We start from the raw sequence: 22,839 nt of genomic DNA on the forward strand, positions 1-22,839 counted from the left end.
ACTCATCTCCTTCTTGCACAATAACTCAGTTTTGGAGAACTCCTCAACTTTGAAATATCCAAATATCCAGCCCTTGACTTGTCTAAATGAAACTACAGGTGAACCTCGCTAAGTTGCATAAGTTGGGGTCCACAAAATCGAACTGCGTGTTATGTGAAACCATGAGTTAATGAGGCTGACCAAAAACATGTAGCAGTCTTTATACAGTAGTCTACATTTTCAGGGTCCACAAATCGACCGTGAGTAAAGCCGAAACACGAGTTATACATACGCGAGTTAAAGGGTTCACCTGTGACAATTTGGGCTAACAGCATACTTACAAGGTCTGTTAGAAAAGTATCCGACCTTTTTATTTATCACACAAAGCCTGCTCACAGGCGAATGACGCAGCCGACAGGCATGAAAAAACTCACGCATGCGCACGAAGGTTCAAGCTTGGCTGATGCAATCACACGTGAGTCAAATCCATATGGTTTTTGAAAAAATAAAAAGGTCGGATACTTTTCTAACAGACCTCGTATATTTAGTTCAATTACCTTTGGACTGAAAACTGAGTGTTTCTGGTTAAAAAGGCCTTTCTTACTGGTTCATGTGATATTCCTGTTCAACCACGTGAACAGACATTTCATTCATTTCATTTCATTTATTTATATTGCGCCAAATCACAACAGAGTTGCCTCAAGGCGCTTCACACAAGTAAGGTCTAACCTTAATAACCCTCAGAGCAGCAGTGGTAAGGAAATCTCTCTCTGAGGAAGAAACCTCAAGCAGACCAGACTCGGGTGACCCTCTGCCTGGGCCATGCTACAGACATGGACATTGTTGAACAACCATCAGTGCGGGACAGTTTTGTCTGCCAAGCCAATGAGAACCCCTGCCAGTCCAAAAACATTTTGTTAATAATGCCAACAAAAAATACCACCAAACACCAATTTATCTGGATGTCAAAAATCATTTCAGCACATCCGCAGTGATTTGATTCTGGGTTTTGCCTAGCACAAACGATCTTATGAGGTGTAACTTACTTTGTGTGTGTGTGTGATTTGACAGCACGCTAACCTGCTTGTTTTTATTTATCTTACCCGGTGGTCAGCTGACAGCAGTCCAACATTAAAAACTTTCACGACTGTACATGCATTCAACAGAAGACATCAGAATGTGATATCTATGCAACAGATTTTGACTCCTATCAACAAAAAAAAACCTGACATTGCCCTGCAACTTTGAATATATTTCCGCAGTGCGCGTTTTATCATGAAACACTCTCACTCTTTGCCTGATCTGCTGGCGCATTTAAAACTCCCTGTCAGCAACACGTTTCACACCAGACATCTGCGCTGCTAAAGGCAAAGTGTCATTAAAAAATATACATTGTTGTTATTGTTAATATGATCCATGGCCTGCTTTACCAGGGTGTCTGGGATGAAACTCTGATAGATCTCCGGGGTGTATGTGCACAAATTTTTTTTCTTCAGTGATGATTGCAGTAATTCTGACAATAAATATGCAGATTAATTTTTACTTATACCCAAATATATTGTTTGCACCCAAACAGTTGGTGGTGTGGAGGTTACTGAAGCAGAAATTGAGTGATCGTAGACATTAGGCATGCTTTTACTCACCAGAATAGGCTGTGGCATCCATCTTTCCCACCCGGACTGGTGACCCAGAGGTCTTCAGTTCTATTCCCACCTCATGCCATACCGGCTCTAGTTTTTTACAGTAACCACACCATGGTGCATAGAACTAAACACACAAAGTTAGAAAAAGAAAAAAAAACAAAAAACGAAATATTTAAAATCAGATTCCTTCTATCTGAGAATTTTCCATCACATCTGCATAAATAAACAAAAGCAACATTCATCATATTCATTATAAATTCAGACTGCAGACATATGACTGAAAAGTCTGAGTGGGATTTTATGTAAATTTCACCTCAGTTCTTTCAGATGAAGTTGAAGTGAAGCAATAAACAGAAAACAAAATGAAATCAAATAATAACTGATAGTCATTAGCAGAGACAATGGTAGCGCTTGGCGGAAATAACTTCTATTAATGACATTTTCTTGTGCGTGTAGACCCACAGACTGTTATTTACAATGTGTGACAGAGATGGAGCACATAAATAAATTTTAAAAATGATCCCATGATTCCAAAACTGTAGAAAGGGTGCACAAACAACTGTCAGAGAAAACGAAAAATTAAATGTGGAAAAAAAAATGTATTAATCTACTTCATGAGAATAATTGAATAAACAAGGCTGATGGTCTAATGGCTGTTGGGGTTACTGATCTCAAGTGAGCCAGATTTCAGACAGAACAACACTGGAGTCATCACAAGAAAAGAAAGAAAACCAAGTGACATGTTTCAGCCTGTCACAATTAAAGCTGGGCAAAACCTTTCCTGCTAAAGTTTCCTGTCAGTTATGAGAGCTGTTGTTTTTAACCACATCTGAAAAACTACGATTTGGGCAACACGCAAGTGGCAATTTCATTTGATCAACACTGCAAAATGAAATAAAAAGGTGACGAATGCTGCTATTTTATTGAAATCTAAAGGCCCAGTCACACAGCACATGACGATTCCTGAACGAAGGGAAAAAGTAAAAAACATCACAATTCGTTGAGAAAAGGTGGACAAAAGACCTTTTATCACCGAACAGTCTGCGAAGCAAGAGCGCAAAAGGGACAAAAGAGGAACTTAGCAAAACCGAAGCTCACAATCTCGACGAAACGCTCCTGGAGCCACTGCTGGAGCAGTATGTGTCTGCTCCAGCACTCGGCGCTGGGACGGAGCTCATAGCGCCTGAGTCCTGGAGAAACTGCAAACAGAATCTGTGGAGATCTGTGTGCACGTCGATGGACCACCTGCTCTGGTTCCTTGTCCAGAAGGAAAGAGGGACCATCTCCATCATCATCAGAATCCACACTGTCTGTCGACACTCTGCGCGCTCCGTCGTGTTCCAATTTAAAAAAAAAAAAGTGTGCTGTGGTCACTGCTGTATCACTGTATTATGTTCTAAGGCATATATATTGATTTATAACAGAAAACTGTCACAAGGGAGAATAAATATAAAGATGATTGAATATATCAGAGCAGTAAATTAATCAGTGCGTGTGAACGCGCGCATTGACTCACGTGCGGTTATTCCACCAGCTGATCACTGATCCACAAACGTGAATTCTTCCTTCCAGAACAGCTCTTTATATCATCATTTTAATTCATCTACCCGTTGCCACATGTACAGAAGGACTGGATTATCATTCCTACACTCATATTGTTATATTTAATACAAAATAATCAGCGCACGGAGAAGCTCCTACTGCCGCTGATGCTGCATTCAAGTACCTTCGGAAATTACACAACTTTTTCGTTGTTTCAAATTCAACAGTTGTTTGTGGCAAAATAATTAATTACATTCACACAAAAGATTAATTCTGGCCTATGTAATGTGCCTGAGCCCATTGAAGCTGCCCCCACACAGATAAAAACAAAAAATCCCAGCAAGCAGGCTGAGTTTGCCCTGTAATTTCCGATGGTACATGGACGCAGCAGCAGCCTCCGCGCTCAGAAACCGGCTTCTGCACTGCGTGAAAACGTTCAGCTGCTCCAACGAAGTTAAATTAAACAATAACGTTACAAAAACTACACAAACTATTAAAAAACGTCAAGAACGACAACAAAACGAAACACAGATGAACTGAGGTTTTCGTTGCCCTTCGTCCAAGTTTTTCAATAGTTTAAAAATCCTGACGATGCGCCAGCTGCAGGAACAAAGCTGCGCGAAGGTTAAACAATGCCAACGACAGTCAATGAAAGTCTAGATTTCTTGTTTCAGCAGGGCTTCATCACCCTTCGTTAAGTGCGGTGTGACTGTTATGGCCATAACATTAATCACAATGTTTCAAGAATCCTAAATATTATAAATGGTTAAATTATTAATAGAAATATTTACCCTAACCTGTGTCACTCAGCCTAGCTTAGAACTTGTGCAATGTCTTAGCAAGACATAATCTACAGCTGCAAATTTAATGACAATCCATAATAAAAAGACAGTTCTCACAAACAGTAGGTTTCATAGTCTCTGCCCTCTTGTGGCCACAACTAGCAGTGGAACGTACCAAGCACTGAACAAGTCCAAGGTTTTATTGAGGTGACTGTGTACAAAGTTTCACCTTGATATGCAAAGTCTTTGTCAAGATATCGCGTACACAAGGCTTCAGAGACTTTGCCACTTGGTGACCGTAATTACAATCTAAACTTGCCCAGTTAAAATTTTCCAAGCTCTTATGACCTTCTGTACCAAGTTTCACCTTGACACACAAACTCTGTCAAGATATCACATACACAAACCACATGGACACACACACAGACCGATGCGCGCACACAGAGTTAAGCAGTACTGTCACCTACTCCGCCCTCATCAACAAGGGTAAAAATTCAGAGTTGATGGATTTCAGGTGGCTGCAAAAGAGACACTGGATAAAAAGCTAACTTTTCGAATTGAAATGTCCCAAATTACGATACACTCAACTCAAAACGGCATGGTCCTGTACTGCCATCAGGAGAACTGGCTCCTGCAAACCACCCAAGAAAAGAGCCCTTCAGCTGAAACTGCTAAATGTGCGGCTCCACACAACCTCTGACATAAACCCCTGCAAGCCTCTGGCTTTGGTCGACATGCATGACTTCTTATTAACTAATCGCAAACACAAAGGCCAGTCTGCTTCAACTGCTGACACTTCCGTCAGGGATCATCCAGATAGTGAGGTGTGTGTGTGTCTCACTCACATCTACGAGCCAGATATCACCAATTCTGGTTTCTTTGAATCTGTCAAAAGAAGAGCATTTTAACAATTATTGGGCTATAAATTCAGCATTATTATGTGCAATACTACATAATTTTACATACACCTTGGTGAAAAACATTTAAACTCAATTTTTCCCAGCTGCACACATTCCACTTGATCAAAGATTATGTGGGTAAAGTCAGATAGAACATCTGCCCTGCGTACACTCAATCCTGTCACATCTCAGAAGTTAAACAGAGCAGGTCCTGAGTTGTACTATGTCAGAAGACCGCCTAGGAAGACCAGGGTCTGTGTGTTTCTCCATGTACCTCTGGAGTGGCATCATGAAGGGCATCCGGTGTAAAACTTGTGCCAAATTCCAATGCGGATCTGCACTGGATTCGCTGTGGTGACCCTCAACACCTGGGGTCAGCCAAACAACTGAATGTGCATTAACAATCGTATTAAATTATAATGCATGATACCGCTAATGATCGACAGGAAATTAATAAAATAGTCCTCTAGTACAACTGTTCAAGTCAATCATTAAGCTGCAAATATTCAATGGCATACAAATAACCATGGTTTAAGAGTGCAATGGTAAGAATGCTGCATGAATGGAAACCATTATTTGTTATACGTGACACCTAAACAGATCATAGTCACAACAAAGTCCACATGCTATGGATAGCTTCCTCATATCGAGAACACTTTTTTTTATATATAAAAAGGTATTGAGTCGTTCAATAGAGTCAAACATATGGAACCAAAACGAACAATACCTGGAACCAAATTGCACAAATAAATACAAATACAATACAACAGGACAAATGACAAATAATCAAGGCTGTTGCTTTTAATATCGTACTGTACACAAACCTCGAATTGATATTAGTACACCACCCACTGTTAGCTACCCAACGTCACGGCTCATGCACAACGGTTTTAAGTCTGATATTAGTCATTTGCTTCCTGTACAGCTTTCACGGCATGATGTTCCTCTTTATCTTACAATAATCACACCGATTTGTTGCTGGATGCAGTACAAAGTGACAGAATGCAGTAACATGTTCCATTACTTCAAGTAATCAATGGCACATGACGTACAATATACCAATATATCAAGTGACACGGATCTATGCAGCTGTGCTATCATTCCAACTTGAGCTGAAATTGTCCATCAATTAATCAACACACAGAAAACTAACAACTATTTTGTTCATGGCTGAAATTAATAAATATAACAAAACAAAAAAATCTGAACAGTCACATGTAAATAGTCAGTGGCTATCCGTACATAGCCGTATTGATAATACGCAATTCTGTTTGTATGTAGCGCTTCTGATTGGTCAAGCCAAGTCACGTGATTATGAAGCTACCTTGACTTTTGTTTTCTATCTGTATGTAGGGCCAAAATTACATTTTGAAGTGAGGATTTTAAACACTTTTGCTGGTTCCAAAACATTTGTAATTATCTATGGTAATGCATTTCGGATAACCATGTAGAAAAAAGAAAATGCTTCACATGACTCAGACACGAATCTGAGGCTTTGGGCTCAGAAGTCCCACACCTTTCCACAGCATCTCAATCTCTGCAATGGGTCATAGCTTGAAGTTACCATACATTAGAGTTACAACGATTACTGATAGCCTATTTAAGCATGAACCATTTTAATAATCGATCAAATGTTTTGAGCAATTTAAAAAAATCTAAAGTCTTTGATTTCAGCTTTTTATATGTGAATATTTTCTGGTTTATTTCACTCACTGCAGTATGGTAGCAAACTGATTATATGTGGATTGCGGGTAAAACAAGACATTTGAAGGAGTCATATTGGGCTCTGGATAACACTGACCAACATTTTTCACCATTTTTTTGGCATTGTCTAAACCTAACAACTGATAGGGAAAATAACAGATCAATTATATATATATAAAAAAAAATAATAGACCCCAAAAACTGGAAACCATAAAAATTGTAATAAATCCTATGACTGGAACAAGAGTCTTCCCCAACATGTCTTGGTCACCCAAGGAAAAGACACTTTGCATGGAGGCCTATTTCGCCAACAAATCATACCATCTGGAGCATAATTTTGAAAGAACATGACTTTTATGCAAAGCAACCAAGATAACTGAAACTTTGGGGAATGATCATATGTCCAGCAAATTTCAAGAAATTTGCTAGACTTTTGTAGGATTTATTACCATTTTTATGGTTTCCATTTTTGGGGGTCACCCTGTACATGCCACGTGTAAATGGCTATGGGATAAGCCCTAATTCGATGGGATAATTAACCCAGTTATATACAGATAGAACTATTATCAATACGACTGCATACAACTTAGTGTCTTAATATTTAAGAATTAGACTTTTTTATACTTTCTTTCTAAGAGTGACTTCGATGTCAACACATCCTGTTGGTCTCTATCTATTCATCGATTAATCAGAAATCATTTGCAGTTAACAGTTCAAGATTCCCACAAAAGTGTTGCAGAAACCGATCTAAACTGTGAGTCAACATGTTCAGTAGTTAAAATAATCAGATTTAAGACAGGAGGCTGAGCATCACTTACGTGTCATCCAGATCTTCAACAAACGCCGCCACCGCTGAACTTAACAAAGCCACTATAGCTGCAGATGTAACACAGACATTAAATTAATCACAGCAGGTGTTGGTTGTTAGTGTGGTGTGAATTTTAAAGCTTAGTTAAGCCCTGCAGCCATCATGACTGGAGCATCCTCAGCTAACTCCCTGCTAACTGTGCGCCCATTTACTCCACATTTTACACTACAGCTGCCTGCTGTCAACTCATGTTCAGTCTAACGTGGAAAAAATTAGAAAATTAGAAGTCTGTGTACCGCCACAAATCATGGAAGCTTTCACTTCTGCCATCTTTTCGACTGGAAACAGCAGCAAGTAGGAAATACAGGAAATAGCCACTACGGCCACCGCGTCCGCGCATGCGCAGTCTGGCTACGCAGAGTCAAAAGCGGCAAATAAAATGATAAAATGTCCATTTTAATATTTGGTGCATAAATACAGAATATATATTGTTTACACCAATTTAGAATTTATTTTTTCGTTGTTAACTTGCATTTCCTCATGAATATTAAATAAGACAGCATCATTCTTAAACATTAAGTCAGAATGATGGGACACTAACTCATGACATGCTTAGTCATAATTATAATTTGTATTTGAACGGTAGAAAGTTGTAATTATTAAATGGTATGTTCAAGAATCTAGATAAACTTCTCAAATATGAGATATTTTCGCAATTATGCTATGATTATTGTCAAATATTGTTGTAATTCTGAAACACTAAGTTCTGATAAGCTATTTTAAGATGGCCGTGGCTATTCGCACGGCGGCCGTGTCCATAACTCTCATTTGGCTATTCACACGGCAAGACCATGGTGGTAAAACTTGGAACTACTTGTATAAACAAACGTACTGCATTCAAGATGTCATAACTCCTTTAATATTTTTCTATTTTCATGATTTTTTTTATTTGGCCGTGTCCATAACTCTCATTTCACTATTCGCACGGCAAGACTCTAGTGGCAAAAAACTTGAAACTACTTGTATAAACAACATACTGCATTAAAGATGTCATAACTCCTTTAATATTTTTCGATTTTGATGATTTTTTTTTTATTCGGCCGTGTCCATAACTCTCATTTCAGTATTTGCACGAAGACTCTGGTGGCAAAAGGCCGACCCTATTCGAACGGCAGCCGTGTCCATAACTCTCATTTAATGCAGTATGTTTGTTTATACACGTAGTTCCAAGTTTTTTGCCACCAGAGTCTTGCCATGCGAATAGCCAAATGAGAGTTATGGACACCGCGGCCGTGCGAATAGCCATTTCCTTTTAAGATATGCTGAGTCATGAGATTCTTAGTCATGCAATATCTTATGACTGAAAGGTCGTAAATTGTAATTATTACGCAAGATAGTTAGGTACTACTAGATTTGACTTGGCAATATTATGAGATGCTAAGTTAAGTCATAAGATTCAGTAGGTCAAGCAGCTCTTCCCAAACTTCCCTATCATCGGCCAAGTCCTCTAACTCTACCAGGGGGATCCCGAGGTGTTCCCAAGCCAGCCAGGAAATATAATCCTTCCAGCATGTCCATCCTGGGTGTTCCCCGCGGCCTCATCCCAGTTGGACATGCATGGAAGACCTCATTAGGTAGAAGATCAGGGGCATCCTCATCAGATGCCCAAACCACCTCAGATGACTCCTTTCTATGCAAAGAAGCAACAGCTCTACTCCAAGTCATCCCATAGAGTCAAGCTTCTTACCTTGTCCCAGAGTATAAGCCCAGATACCCGATGAAGAAATCTAATTTCCTTCACTTATCCATGACATTATTCTTTCAATCATTTCCCAAAGTTCATGACCTTAGGTGATGATAGGAGTGTAAATCAAGTGGTAAATTGAGAGTCTCACCTTCTGTCTCAGCTCCTTCACCATGACAGCACAGTACAGTGTCCCTAAAACATCAGATACCACCCCAATCCATCCATCGAGCTCACACTCCAACTTATCCCCACTCGTGAACAAGACCCCGACATACTTAAACTACTCCACTTGGAGCAATAACTCTCCTCTGACCCAGAGGAGACAATCCACCCTTTTCTGACAGAGTACCATGGTCTCAGATTTGGAGGTGCCTATTCTCATCCCAGTCACTTCTCACTCCACCTAAAACCTGCTCAGTGCACATTGGAGGTCACTGACTGATGAAGCCAACAGAAGCACATCATCTGCAAAAAGTAAAGATTCAAGTCTGAGGTCATCAAACTGGACACCCTCTGGTCCCTGACTGTACCTTGAAATTCCATCCAGGAAGTTATTTTTGAGATTCTGATTATGTGATAGTCAATACTCAAAATAACTTGTAGCTTCTCTAATGTAAGAAATATTTCACAATTGGTTAATTGTGGTGAAATTTAATTCGTAATTATGAAACACTACATCATGAGATGCTAAGTGAAGATATGCTGAGTCATAATTAAATTCTCATTCAAAATTGTGACATATACGTTTTAATTTAAATGTACTAACTTATTAGATAGACATGATAATGAGATAGTCAAGACTAGTAAAACGTCTTAGCATCTCAATAATGACAAATTATTTCAAAATTATGGCATTATGAAAAAGGTTTTGTACTCTTTATACCTATTTTCATTTTTCTAACACCAGCACATTTTTGGACAAAGTGCAATAAGAAATATAATCAGTAAATTGTAATTGTTTTGGGCACACTGGAAAACACCTAGTTTAATAAATAAACAAATTGAATAATTAAATGCACTTGAAACTGATCTATTCCTGAAGTAGAATACTTCTAATCTATTAAGATGTTTTATTGTGGAAACATTTGGTTTAATTTTATAAAAAAAAAAAAAAAAAGTTTTAAAGTGGTTTAACCAAAAGCTAAACCATTCTGTTGCCCTCAATGTGACATGATGAGGTACAAATTCTCTAATTTGAGTTGATCCAAAAAGGTAAAAACTAGCATTTCTTTGATAAATATCTTAAAATTATCAAATTACTTATTACCAAATTACTTAATTTCCCTCCATGGATTAATAAAGTTATCTGCGTGTATGTCTGTCTGTCTATCTATCTATCTAAATATCAATTTTCTTCATCTTGTATCACTATACAGTCTATGGTCACTACATTTTTATGTCAGTCTCTTTTTTAGATCATCTTAATTTGCCATACGAGTATATTGTTGTTTATATGTGTTTTACTTTATGGCATAAATGGAGCATATAAATCAAATCACTGGAATATAATTGACATTATAGTGTTAATTTAATAGTTTAGTAGTCTGACCTCCAATAGGACTTTTCCACCACAAGGTGGCGCTCTACCATTGAACAAAACAGACAGTTGGCCAATCCTTCTCAGCAAAACGGCCTATTATTTGACTCTAAAACAAGCATTTATAGGTACCAGACCCTCACCGCTATCACCTCTCCACTTTAAAACATCCCACTATGTTGGTTAATAATATGGATATTTGTTTATCTGCTCACATCATAAATCTTAATCATTTTATTGTGGTATGTATTAGACATTTTCATTTCAGATCAAAATTTTGCTTACAACAGAGTATGTTCTACGCGTACAGACACTGAATTGTTGGACTTTGAGCATGTGTAACACATAATATTTTCTGACATACACACACACATACACACACATACACACCAATGTTTCATTTGCAGAAAACATGTTTTAATGTGCTTGGAGAATAGAAGGCATTTAAGACTGTAAGAACGGCTTCAAGGTTATCAAACATGTTACCATATCCACTCAGTTTTCATTTGTAATAAATGTGGTGAGTACTCACATCTTTCTGACACACTTAAACACCAAACTGCTTCACATTGGACAAACACATAAACGTAATATTGCAACATTTTTTATGGTCAGCTTAAAAGTGTGATTGACATTCACAAAATAAATAAACCCTTTTGGAGATCATTGTTTTCACATCATAAATCATGCAACTGTCCTCTGAACCCTCATACTCCTCATCTGAATGGCAGTTCTGCTATTTATTTATTTTATTTCGGTGGGGGGGGGAGGTTAATTAACAAAACTGCATAACCAGCATACTGTTAGTGATTCACAGCACAGAAATGGGCGAGTACAATTTTAGTCATGACATCACGGTCATTTTTACAATGCCCAACCTGCAAAGGGTCATAACAAAGACAAACAAAGACAACAGTCTTTATAGCCTTATAAATACGACAGCAGTATTTTATAAAGGAAATTTGACTTTGCTACAAAAATTTAAATTGTAAGAGTTCAGTTTCAATGTGTTGATTTAAACCATAATTGCATCATATTTCAATTAAACAAATCACTGATATTATGAACCCTGGGTTTTGTTGTTGTGGGTTTTTTTTTTTTTGTTTTTTGTTGTTGTTTTGTTTTTTAGGGGACTGGCACAGTTTGGTGCATAATGTCTGAATGGTTTCTGAAATTTGTTTTGGAATTTCTATCTGCACTTTCCCTCATCCACAACACCACAGAACTGCCTTGGGCCCTGGATGGCAGCCACCCACCAGTCCATTCCCACATCTCTAAAATAACTATCTATCTGCCACAGCCAGGTGAAACGTGGGCGTCTCCTTGGTCTTCACCAAATACTGATGTCTTCAACACTCAGACAACTGCGTGATCATGCATAGAGAAACAGGCCACATGGCCAAAATATCGTAGCTGACGCTCCCTCACATGCAAGTGATACTCCTCATCCTTGTTTTTCTTAGTAACCACTCATTTGATACAAAGTCATTCCAGCGGCACCCAAGGATCCTGCAAAGAGACCTAGTGCTAAAGACATCCAGTTGTCACCTTAGATCACTAGTTAGCATTCAAGTCTCACAACTACACAGCAAACGGGCAGCACCAGGACCCTAAAGATCTGGAATTTCACTTTCCCACAAAGACATCTGCATCGCCAAACACCTCTGTCCAGTGACCTCATGATTCCACAAGCTCTTCCTTGGCACCTCTCAATCTCAAAGGCAGAAGACCCAAAGACATGTATATCACTGCCAAGTGAATGTCTCTACAAGTTCAACTCTTTCACCACATACGGATACACTTCTGATCTCTGATTCCAGGAAGTCGTTAAAAGCCTGAATCTTAATCTTGATTCAGAACCATCTCAAACCCAGACACTCTGACTCATCACTCAGCTTCTCAGGTGCTGCAATCAGAATATCCATTGATTCCACAAAGATCACTGCATCATCCGGAAAGACGTCAGTAAACCTTTCCTCACCAACAAAAGCACCCAAGTCACTGGTTTCCACAACGCTACCCAACATCCTGTCCATACAAGCATTGAACAGTATAGGAGCCAGAACACACCCCTGAAGAATGCCAGTTTTCACTGGGAAAAACTCAGAGTCCCTGTCTCCAATCTGCACAGCACTCTGGCCAAAGGATGGGCAGAAAATTTTTAATAGACAAGATAAATGCCAAGAGTAAAGTAGATGTTTTTGTACCACAAATACAATTATCCCTATACTTGTGCTTCACTGTGTACATCCATCCATCCATTTTCTACACCTGCTCACTCCAGTTAAGGGTCACGGTGGGGGGTTAATCCCAGCAGTCATTGGGCAAGAGTCGGAGCGCACCCTGGACATGCTGCCAGTCCACTCATTGTCTACATCCTTTGCAACAATTTCTGAGATACTATAGTGGATAAAGATTTGATGTTGACCTTTGATCTCAGAGAAAGCAGGTGGCAATACAAAGTAGTGGGGGAGTTATTGCTGGACATGTGGGGCTTTTGTTTGGCCACAGCAGTTCAATTTGGGCTTGCACTGTGAGCAAAGCCCAGTCTTTTTGCAGCTATGATTGTCCCTTAGGGTTGGTGGGTTACATGTGCTGCATTACTACAACACTTTTTTAATCTGATGCAGTTGCACAAAGCACTTTACAATGGTACCATTCTCACACACACATACTTAGAGCGGAATCCTGCAAATGGTGATACAAGCATCAAATTTGGCACAAATACTCCTTAGGCATTCCTCTTTTGAAACAACGGATTGGCTGCTTGGATTTTCAATAGGCAGCCAGGTAGGCGTCAATGGAAGAATTACACAGGGGTCAAAATTTTAAAATGCTCCAATAATATTGGAAACTAGACCACATCATAAAGACTCCAAAAGGGTATAGTTTGGACTATCTATGACTGAGTTATGGGTTATAGAGTTATGGGGTAAAAACAGCAAGAATGGTGACAAAGTTCAGTTTCGATTTGTACTGGGGTCAAAAGTTAAAGATGCTCCAATTTTGGTTAAAAAAAAATGATGCAAATTACTGGTTGGGCTAATAGGGTTTTAAAAAAATAGGACCATGTATCATGCTTAGTTGTCACGTTACGGGGTAACATGTCACATGTCTTAGAATCCAATGGACATTGACCTTGTTTGACCTTTACTTTGGAGACCAAACATTCAACACAGTCAAAACTATTCCATTTATTAATCCTATTAGCTCAACCAATTCTTCAGTTGGCTGGTTACCTATTGAAAATTCAAGTGGCCAATAGTTTTTTATTTTTTTCAAAAGAATGTCCAAGGAGTATTTGTGCCGAATTTGATGCTTGTATCACCCTTTGAAGGATTGTTTCAGTTGTCTGCTGCACACACCGGCCATGCAAGGTGCTCAACTGCACACTGGGATGAAGAACCTTGACCAAGGGAAGGTAGTGATTTTCCTAACGGAAGGGGGATTGAACCAAGTAGCCTCTAATGTGGCTTTAACTGTCAAGATAATCGCTTCCCAGCTCTGAGTGTTAAAGTGTTCTTGCACAAGACTCCATGATAATAATAATAATAAAGGAGGTCAAAGGTCAAATATTGTGTGCCATGGACATAAGCTACCATAATGCTTTTGATTCTGCATTGATACTTTTTGACATATCTCTGTAGACGGTCAAATATGAACAAACACAAAGATTACAACACCAGCCTCAGCTGCCCACCGGGGATGTGGAAAACAGAAAAAGCGTGAGACAGTTTCCACACTAAAGAGTTGGTTTCTCACGGGGTGACTGTGAGCATGACTGTGTTACTAAACACACTTGCGTGGAGGCCGCGCTGTTAAAGCCCCCGAGCGGCCAGTATGTGACAGCTGAATGCTTTTGTGTTTAGTTCACAGTGGTGACATCAGCATTGTCAAAACGGTCAAAAAACACGAGTACAGCTCGATGTTCCTCACAATTACCCCGACGCGTAATTTCTTTGTGAACATACGACGCGGTGCGCTGGGTTGTGCATAGACAGCGCCACCATACATCCTACAAATTGTAATTAAGAGTTCTGTCTATTTCAGACAACATTTCTATAGAAACATTTTAACAGTAAGGACATTTGTCCGGCTGAGATAAAGAGGGGGTTTGTTCCCATGTGGCAGAGTCGGCAGCAGACTCCCACAATCACTGCAGTCAGCTGACTGAGTGAACCCACTCACATCATCTTACACCGTGAAGGATCAGATATGTCCTCTGGCCCATCAAACAAAGCCTTCTATTCCCCACTACGCTATTCACACAGCAACAACAGGTGTGATATTTAACAAGTGATTCCATGATGACATCACTCATACGCTCTCCACCAAGGAGGCTTTGCCTTCAGTGCTCTTTGTTTGTCTGCAGGATATCTACAAAGGACATTAACGTACAGGGTGGTCCAAAAAAAAAAAAAAAAAAGCCCTATTTTCTTTTTGATCTCATTTTTTACTCAGATGAGATATCTTGAAAATTCTTTCACCAAACATTAGCAGAATGATGGGAGATTATGTCCTTCAAATCTGATAGAAATTGAAACATTTCTGGTGGTCTGTCCTTAATAGTTGATAATATGTTCTATCCAGGCTCCTCGTTGACGAATAACTGCAGCAACACGAACGTTGAAATTTTCGATGACCCGTCCAATCATGTCAACATAAGGAGGGAAATCAGGCACATACCACCTGACATGATTGGACGAGTCTCGTCTGCTACCGGCCCCTCCCCTTTTGAGGCATGTTTGGGGTACCAGCCCCCATTGTTCCCGGTGGTGGAGGGAGAGGTCGGTGTGCCCTCGGTCCAGGCCCACCTCAGGAGGTGCCGCCGGGTGTGGCGGACCGCCCGCTCTGCCCTGTTAAAGGCCCGGACGAGGGCCAAGGCCCATGCGGACCGCCGGCGTTCCCCGGCCCCCACATACCAGCCCGGGCAGGAGGTGTGGCTCTCGACCAAGGACATCCCTCTTTGTGTTGACTCCCCGAAACTGAAAGACAGGTTCATTGGTCCATTTCGTGTCCTCAAGATCATCAACCCGGCCGCAGTGAAGCTCCAACTCCCGGCTTCACTGCGGATTCACCCTGTTTTTCATGTTTCCCGTCTGAAGCCACACCACACCTCGCCCCTCTGCGCTCCGGGACCTACGCCGCCTCCTGCCCGGCTCATTGACGGTGAGCCTGCCTGGACAGTCCGCAGGCTCCTGGACGTCCGTCGTAAGGGCCGGGGGTTCCAATATCTGGTGGACTGGGAGGGGTATGGACCTGAAGAACGCTCCTGGGTGAAGAGGAGCTTCATCCTGGACCCGGCCCTCCTGGCCGATTTCTACACGAGACATCCGGACAAGCCTGGTCGGACGCCAGGAGGCGCCCGTTGAGGGGGGGGTCCTGTTATGTGGGCCGCTGAAGAGGAGGTACTGCTGGCTCACCACCACCAGAGGGCGCCCTGCTTGGAGTGCGGGCTCCAAGCACAAGAGGGCGCCAGACCCAGAAGAAGTGACAGCTGTCATTCATCCTCTGCACCAGCTGTCACTCGTTCATCATCATCATCACCACCATAAAAGCCGGACTGCAACTCCACCTCCTCGCCGCGAAATCGCAACTACTGAAGAGGTAATTTCTCTGCTGACTGACACTTTGTGTAATAATCTGAACTTCTGTTGCAGCCGTTTTCCTGGAGTGTTGCCTTGTCTGTGGGATTGGCGTTTGGTGTGACAGCGATGGCTTCGCCTCACACCCCAACCCAGATAAGTGGTTAACCAGGAGCTGCACGAGTGTGTGATTGGAGGTGGAGGTGCTCCCTCCTAACTGTGTACAGACTGTGGATTACTGAGTGTGCGGACTCACACTCATTCATCTTATCTCTGCTTTCTGCCAGCAGTACCAGGGTCGACAGCCGAAGACAGAGGCCACCTGGGGACTCGGGACTTGGCGGCTCCGGTGTTCTTCAGACCGTTGGTGGTGGAAGCCGTGTGGGACGCGGCTTCTCTCTCGTCGGGGGTCTTCTATCTTCGAGCCTGCCCACACGTCACCTGGTGTCAATTGACTTTGCAAATTTCTGTGAATTTAGTTGTGTATTATCACAACATTAAATTGTTACTTTTTGGCTTATTCATTGTCCGTTCATTTGCGCCCCCTGTTGTGGGACCGTGCTACGACACCTTCCCAACAACTTACCTGGTTAAAGGTTAAATCAAATCAATCTGTGTTGTATAAAATGTCAAGTTTCCTTTGAAATTTCAACCACTATTGTAATAACTATTACAATAGTGGTTGGATTTCCCCTGCAAGTTTGTGTAATATGGTAATAACTATCAGAAAAGTGGTTATTACCTGATTAATCTGTAAATATATTTATATTCATAGAAAAAAAGGAATTTGTGACATTGTGTGCATGTCTGTGAATAAGATAAATAAATAAAAAAAAAAACGACTGGATGGATTTTTATCATAGTTGGTGGGAATATTACTTGAGCAGATATCTCAGGATGATTAACTTTTGGAGAAGATAAGCCAAAGGTCAAGGTCAAAGTCAACCAAAATGGTGCAAAAACAAACATTATCTACTGTATCTCTGCAACCAGTAGGGCTAGAGAGATGATCTAATGTTTGTAATGATCAGCAAAATAGTTGTGATTGATTGGTATAAGATTGGTGTTATAATAATAAAGGAGGTCAAAGGTGAAATATTGTGTGCCATGGACATAAGCGCACAGCTTGATGGCATCGCAAGGGAGTCATAAAAGGGAGTCATGCTTGTTCAAAAAAAAATCCATATCCCAGTGTGCAAAGCATGCAGGGTTTGCATCAGCCTTCTGACACCTTTCAGTACAATAGTAGTTAAAAAACTGAGCATTTATGCCTGCTATTATAATAATTATTATCAGAGTGACCATTATTACAACAGTTGTAACTCAGGATCAAAATTAAAAAGGTCAGCAAGCAGGATCTAAGAATGTGAGAGAAGTGATGACATGAATAACCTTCAAGAAATAGAAAAAAGGAGACATTAGACACTGGCGAAGGGATGTGCTCACTGAGGGCCAGTCTAGTTAGTCAAATGAAATACAACCCCTGGCAAAAATTATGGAATCACCGGCCTCAGTTCATTCAGTTGTTTAGAAAAAAGCAGATCACAGACATGACACAAAACTAAACTTATTTCAAATGGCAACTTTCTGGCTTTAAGAAACACTATAAGAAATCAGGAAAAAAATTGTGGCAGTGTTGTGTGGGCCGCTGAAGAGGAGGTACTGCTGGCTCTCCACCACCGGATGGCGCCCTGCTTGGAGTGCGGGCTTCAAGCACAAGAGGGCGCCAGAACCACTGGGAGTGACAACCGTCAATCATCCTCAACACCAGCTGTCACTCATTCATCTCATCATCATCATCACCATAAAGGCCGGGCGGCGACTCCACCTCCTCGCCGAGAAATCTCCTACGATTCAAGGTAAACCTCTTGCTGTAATTATTGCGAATAATAATCTGATCTGTTTTGCAGCTGTTTTTCCTGGTGATATTCCTTATCTGGAATTTTTGGTGTTTTGGTGTGACTGCGACGACTTCGCCTCACATCCCAAAACCAATAAGTGGTAAACCGGAGCTGCACGTGTGTATGATTGGAGGTGGAGGTTCTCCCTCCAAGAAGAATCATTAATCAAGGTTGCTGGGTGTGAGGATTCACACTCACCACCTTCTGTTTCTGTCTGCCAGCAGTACCAGGGCCGACAACGGAGGACAGAGACCACCTGGGGACTCAGGGCTTGGCGGCTTCGGTGTTCTTCAGGCCGTTGGTGGTAGAAGCGGTGTGGGTCCCGGCTCTTCGTTCATCCGAGGTCTCCTATCTTCGAGCCTGCCCGCAGTCCTCTTGTGTATGATTGGCAGTACCCTTGTTTATATTACGTTGTGTTCTTGTGCAACATTAAATTGTTACTCCTTCCCTTATCCATTGTCCGTTCATTAGCGCCCCCTGTTGTGGGTCCGTGTTACGACACCTTCCCGACAGGCAGTCAGTAATGGTTACTTTTTTAGACCAAGCAGAGGAAAAAAATATGGAATCACTCAATTCTGAGGAAAAAATTATGGAATCATGAAAAACAAAAGAACGCTCCAACACATCACTAGTATTTTGTTGCACCACCTCTGGCTTTTATAACAGCTTGCAGTCTCTGAGGCATGGACTTAATGAGTGACAAACAGTACTCTTCATCAATCTGGCTCCATTTTTCTCTGATTGCTGTTGCCAGATCAGCTTTGCAGGTTGGAGCCTTGTCATGGACCATTTTCTTCAACTTCCACCAAAGATTTTCAATTGGATTAAGACCCGGACTATTTGCAGGCCATGACATTGACCCTATGTGTCTTTTTGCAAGGAATGTTTTCAGTTTTTGCTCTACGGCAAGATGCATTATCATCTTGAAAAATGATTTCATCATCCTCAAACATCCTTCCAATTGATGGGATAAGAAAAGTGTCCAAAACATCAACGTAAACTAGTGCATTTATTGATGATGTAATGACAGCCATCTCCCCAGTGCCTTTACCTGACATGCAGCCCCATATCATCAATGACTGTGGAAATTTACATGTTCTCTTCAGGCAGTCATCTTTATAAATCTCATTGGAACAGCACCAAACAAAAGTTCCAGCATCATCACCTTGCCCAATGCAGATTCGAGATTCATTACTGAATATGACTTTCATCCAGTCATCCACAGTCCACAATTTCTTTTCCTTAGCCCATTGTAACCTTGTTTTTTTCTGTTTAGGTGTTAATGATGGCTTTTGTTTAGCTTTTCTGTATGTAAATCCCATTTCCTTTAGGCGGTTTCTTACAGTTCGGTCACAGACGTTGACTCCAGTTTCCTCCCATTCGTTCCTCATTTGTTTTGTTGTGCATTTTCGATTTTTGAGACATATTGCTTTAAGTTTTCTGTCTTGACGCTTTGATGTCTTCCTTGGTCTACCAGTATGTTTGCCTTTAACAACCTTCCCATGTTGTTTGTATTTGGTCCAGAGTTTAGACACAGCTGACTGTGAACAACCAACATCTTTTGCAACATTGCATGATGATTTACCCTCTTAAGAGTTTGATAATCCTCTCCTTTGTTTCAATTGACATCTCATGTTGGAGCCATGATTCATATCAGTCCACTTGGTGCAGCAGTTCTCCAAGGTGTGATCACTCCTTTTTAGATGCAGACTAACGAGCAGATCTGATTTGATGCAGGTGTTAGTTATGGGGATGAAAATTTACAGGGTGATTCCATAATTTATTCCTCAGAATTGAGTGAGTCCGTCTTTTTTTTCCCCTCTGCTTGGTCTAAAAAGTAACCGTTACTGACTGCCACAATTATTTTTCCTGATTTCTTATAGTGTTTCTTAAAGCCAGAAAGTTGCCATTTGAAATGACTTTAGTTTTGTGTCATGTCTGTGATCTGCTTTTTTTCTACAAAATTAAACAACTGAATGAACATCCTCCGAGGCCAGTGATTCCATAATTATTGCCAGGGGTTGTAAGCAACACTACAAGATACATGTCTTTAAAAAAACTACACTCCTTTACAGACAAACACCATAAAGGTAACAATGACAATAAATAGGTTGCGTTAATTTCAAAAGATTGTTGTCTCAGTTTCTTTAACGTGTTAATGTCTCAATGCAAAACTGGTTTGATTGCGGAGAAAATGTGAAGCACGCCGTGTGGTGGGTCATATCGTTTGCAGCCATCTGTCTTAAAATACTTACAAATATTACAATAATACCACAGCAACAGTACAGGAAGGATCCTGTGAGTTTCAGGCTGGTATAAACAGGAAAAAAAAATTAAATGCTGGTGGATGTTGCACCTTAATCGAAGATCACATATAAAGACTTAATGACTCTGTACTCCCACAGGAGAGAAGGAATTTTTTAAATGTGCAAACAGTGGAGACGGCACTGCAGGGAGGCGGTTAAATAAAGAGACAGGGCTTCGCTGTTACATCACAAATCTCAGAGCAAACTCATCAGATGTCAAGGTCCCCCAAGGAACTAGCTGTGCACAATTACACAATTATTTTCATTTTTGTGTTTAATGGTTTTGCCTATAAAATGCTTGAAAATAGTTTTTAAAAGTGCCTGACAATTTGTTTCAAAGGTTCACATTCCTTTTTTTTTTTTTTTTTTTTTTATATTTTAGTTTCAGGGTTTGGTTTTATAAAGGTTTCATAAACTATCACCACAAGCCAGTTTAAATACAATTTATACTAAGTTTTTCAATGATGCAAATCAGTTTAGATTAATAAAAAAAAAACATTGAATAACTACTGTGGTCTGAAAAACATTTTTAAACTAGAGTAAGTGTGGTGTTGAATTGTGTAAACCGGTTAAAACCTGGTGACAATGATTATCAATAGATGAAATCTAATTTAAAGGGGTGATATTGTGCAAAATTATTTTATCTATCTTTTGCAGTTAAAATATGCCTAAAACAGCTTGTTGTAGACCTCCATGACATATGTCACACACGTCTGTTTTTAGACATGCCCACTACGATGGTCTGCAATATGTACCACACACCTACCTACACATTCTGTGGGAGAGAGTCGGGGGGGGGGGGGGGGGAGCAGAAGCTCCTTTTCATATCAAAAAATAGGGACAGAAACAGATCTTTTACAGATTTATCAAGTGCCGATAGCAAGGTATTTTGTTCATGGGCGTGTCTGTGTGTATTTGCTGACAAGATAACTAAAATATAATGCAATGCTAAAATACTCTCGGCCGTATGAGCATTGTGTTCTTTATAATTTGCTGTTGTTGAATTATTAAGATCCTGTTGTCTTCTGTACAATTTGTACATGTTCAATAAAGCCCCTCTATTAATCAGTCAGTCATAAACAATATTTACATTTTAAGAGCGGAAGTTGTGCAAATTAAGCAGTATTCGTAGATAACCCTCTGTGCATTTGCAGGTATTAATGAGACAAATTTAACTCCATAGGAAGTTAGTTTTGAGTTAGCTGAAGTTAGCATGCATGCTAATGTCTGCAAAATGCCTCATTAATGACTCCAGGGGTGCTCAGTTTTAGACATTTATTTCTCGCTAGCTTTTACATAATATATGGCAAAGAGGATGCATGTACACACAACAAAATTGAGTTTTGTAGCTAGCTACCAGCCTGTGATGTCACCATGCTAACGTCCACGAAATGTCTTGTAAATAACTTCAGAGGTTCCAAAAAAAGCATTTTCAGTTTTAGAAGTGTTTATTTCTCTCTAGCTTTTTACATAATATATGAGAAACATGTATATAAACACACAAAATGAAATGATTTTGGCAAGACCAGCCACTGGCATTACAGTGCAGCTCTACTCTGATTGGCTGCCACTTCCGTCACTCAAAAAACAATGGAACTTGTCCAAGGTCTGTGTCTCAAGAATGTTCCCTGTGAATTTGAAGACCCCGGCAGTAACAGGACTGAACTTATGCTGAACACAGACGGACAGACAGATGGACAAACGAAAAGCCTTCTGCAATCCGCCCTTTTCAGGTTTCAAATCCCGCAAAACCTCAGACAGGTCGCCGCGCTGCGAGATCTCAGTAACATTGAGAACTGCACTGAGACGCTCTGATCAGGCTGCACTTTAACCACTGCACATGGACAACAGCATTAACATTGCAATATAAAACAATTTTTATATTGTGCCTAAAACTCTCATGAATATATTCTCTGGGTTTTTAGACGTTGTTATTGCGTTTATTTTATGTAAACATGCGAGAATCACAGGCTGTCTCTCTGTTATTTTCAATGGGAGCTGCTGTGAGCTACAATCGCTTCCTGATCATGTCGTTCTGGGGAAAGTGAAGTTTGCTCTTTAATGTCTTGATTATTGTTCTTTACAACACTGTTTGTCCTCTTTGTTCCAGACTAATATATATATCTAAAATTCTGTTTCCGTTTATTAAATTCCACACAGATTAAACATAGCAGACACGGAATATTTGTTATAATTGTTTTAGCAAGTTTTCAGGGTATCATGCAGCAGTCTCTTATTAACGTGATGAAAAGCATAAAAAAATACATTTTTGTAGTATAATATTCATTTACAACTGTCATCATGTGGATTCTCTATGTTGTTTTGACTGCAGTGACTCTCTGGCGTGAAAGGGATTATGGGATACATGAAAACCCTGGATACCGATGGCTATATTTGATGGCCTCA

General features: G+C 40.3%; 1 protein-coding gene across 1 annotated transcript in view; it reads right to left on the reverse strand.

The window, feature by feature from the left end:
* Positions 1-7,739, reverse strand: part of tmx3b (thioredoxin related transmembrane protein 3b) — a 90,551-nt gene extending 82,812 nt beyond the window's left edge. The window contains exons 1-4 of the mRNA XM_034166863.1: positions 7,654-7,739; positions 7,368-7,425; positions 4,792-4,831; positions 1,623-1,746 (exon numbers count right to left, since the gene is read on the reverse strand). Of these exons, the coding sequence (XP_034022754.1) occupies positions 1,623-1,746; positions 4,792-4,831; positions 7,368-7,425; positions 7,654-7,687 (256 nt within the window). The 5' untranslated portion in view covers positions 7,688-7,739. The remainder of the gene's footprint in view (positions 1-1,622; positions 1,747-4,791; positions 4,832-7,367; positions 7,426-7,653) is intronic.
* Positions 7,740-22,839: the final 15,100 nt, after the last annotated feature.

This window comes from Thalassophryne amazonica, chromosome 1 (assembly GCF_902500255.1).
Source record: "Thalassophryne amazonica chromosome 1, fThaAma1.1, whole genome shotgun sequence".
Classification (NCBI taxonomy): domain Eukaryota; kingdom Metazoa; phylum Chordata; class Actinopteri; order Batrachoidiformes; family Batrachoididae; genus Thalassophryne; species Thalassophryne amazonica.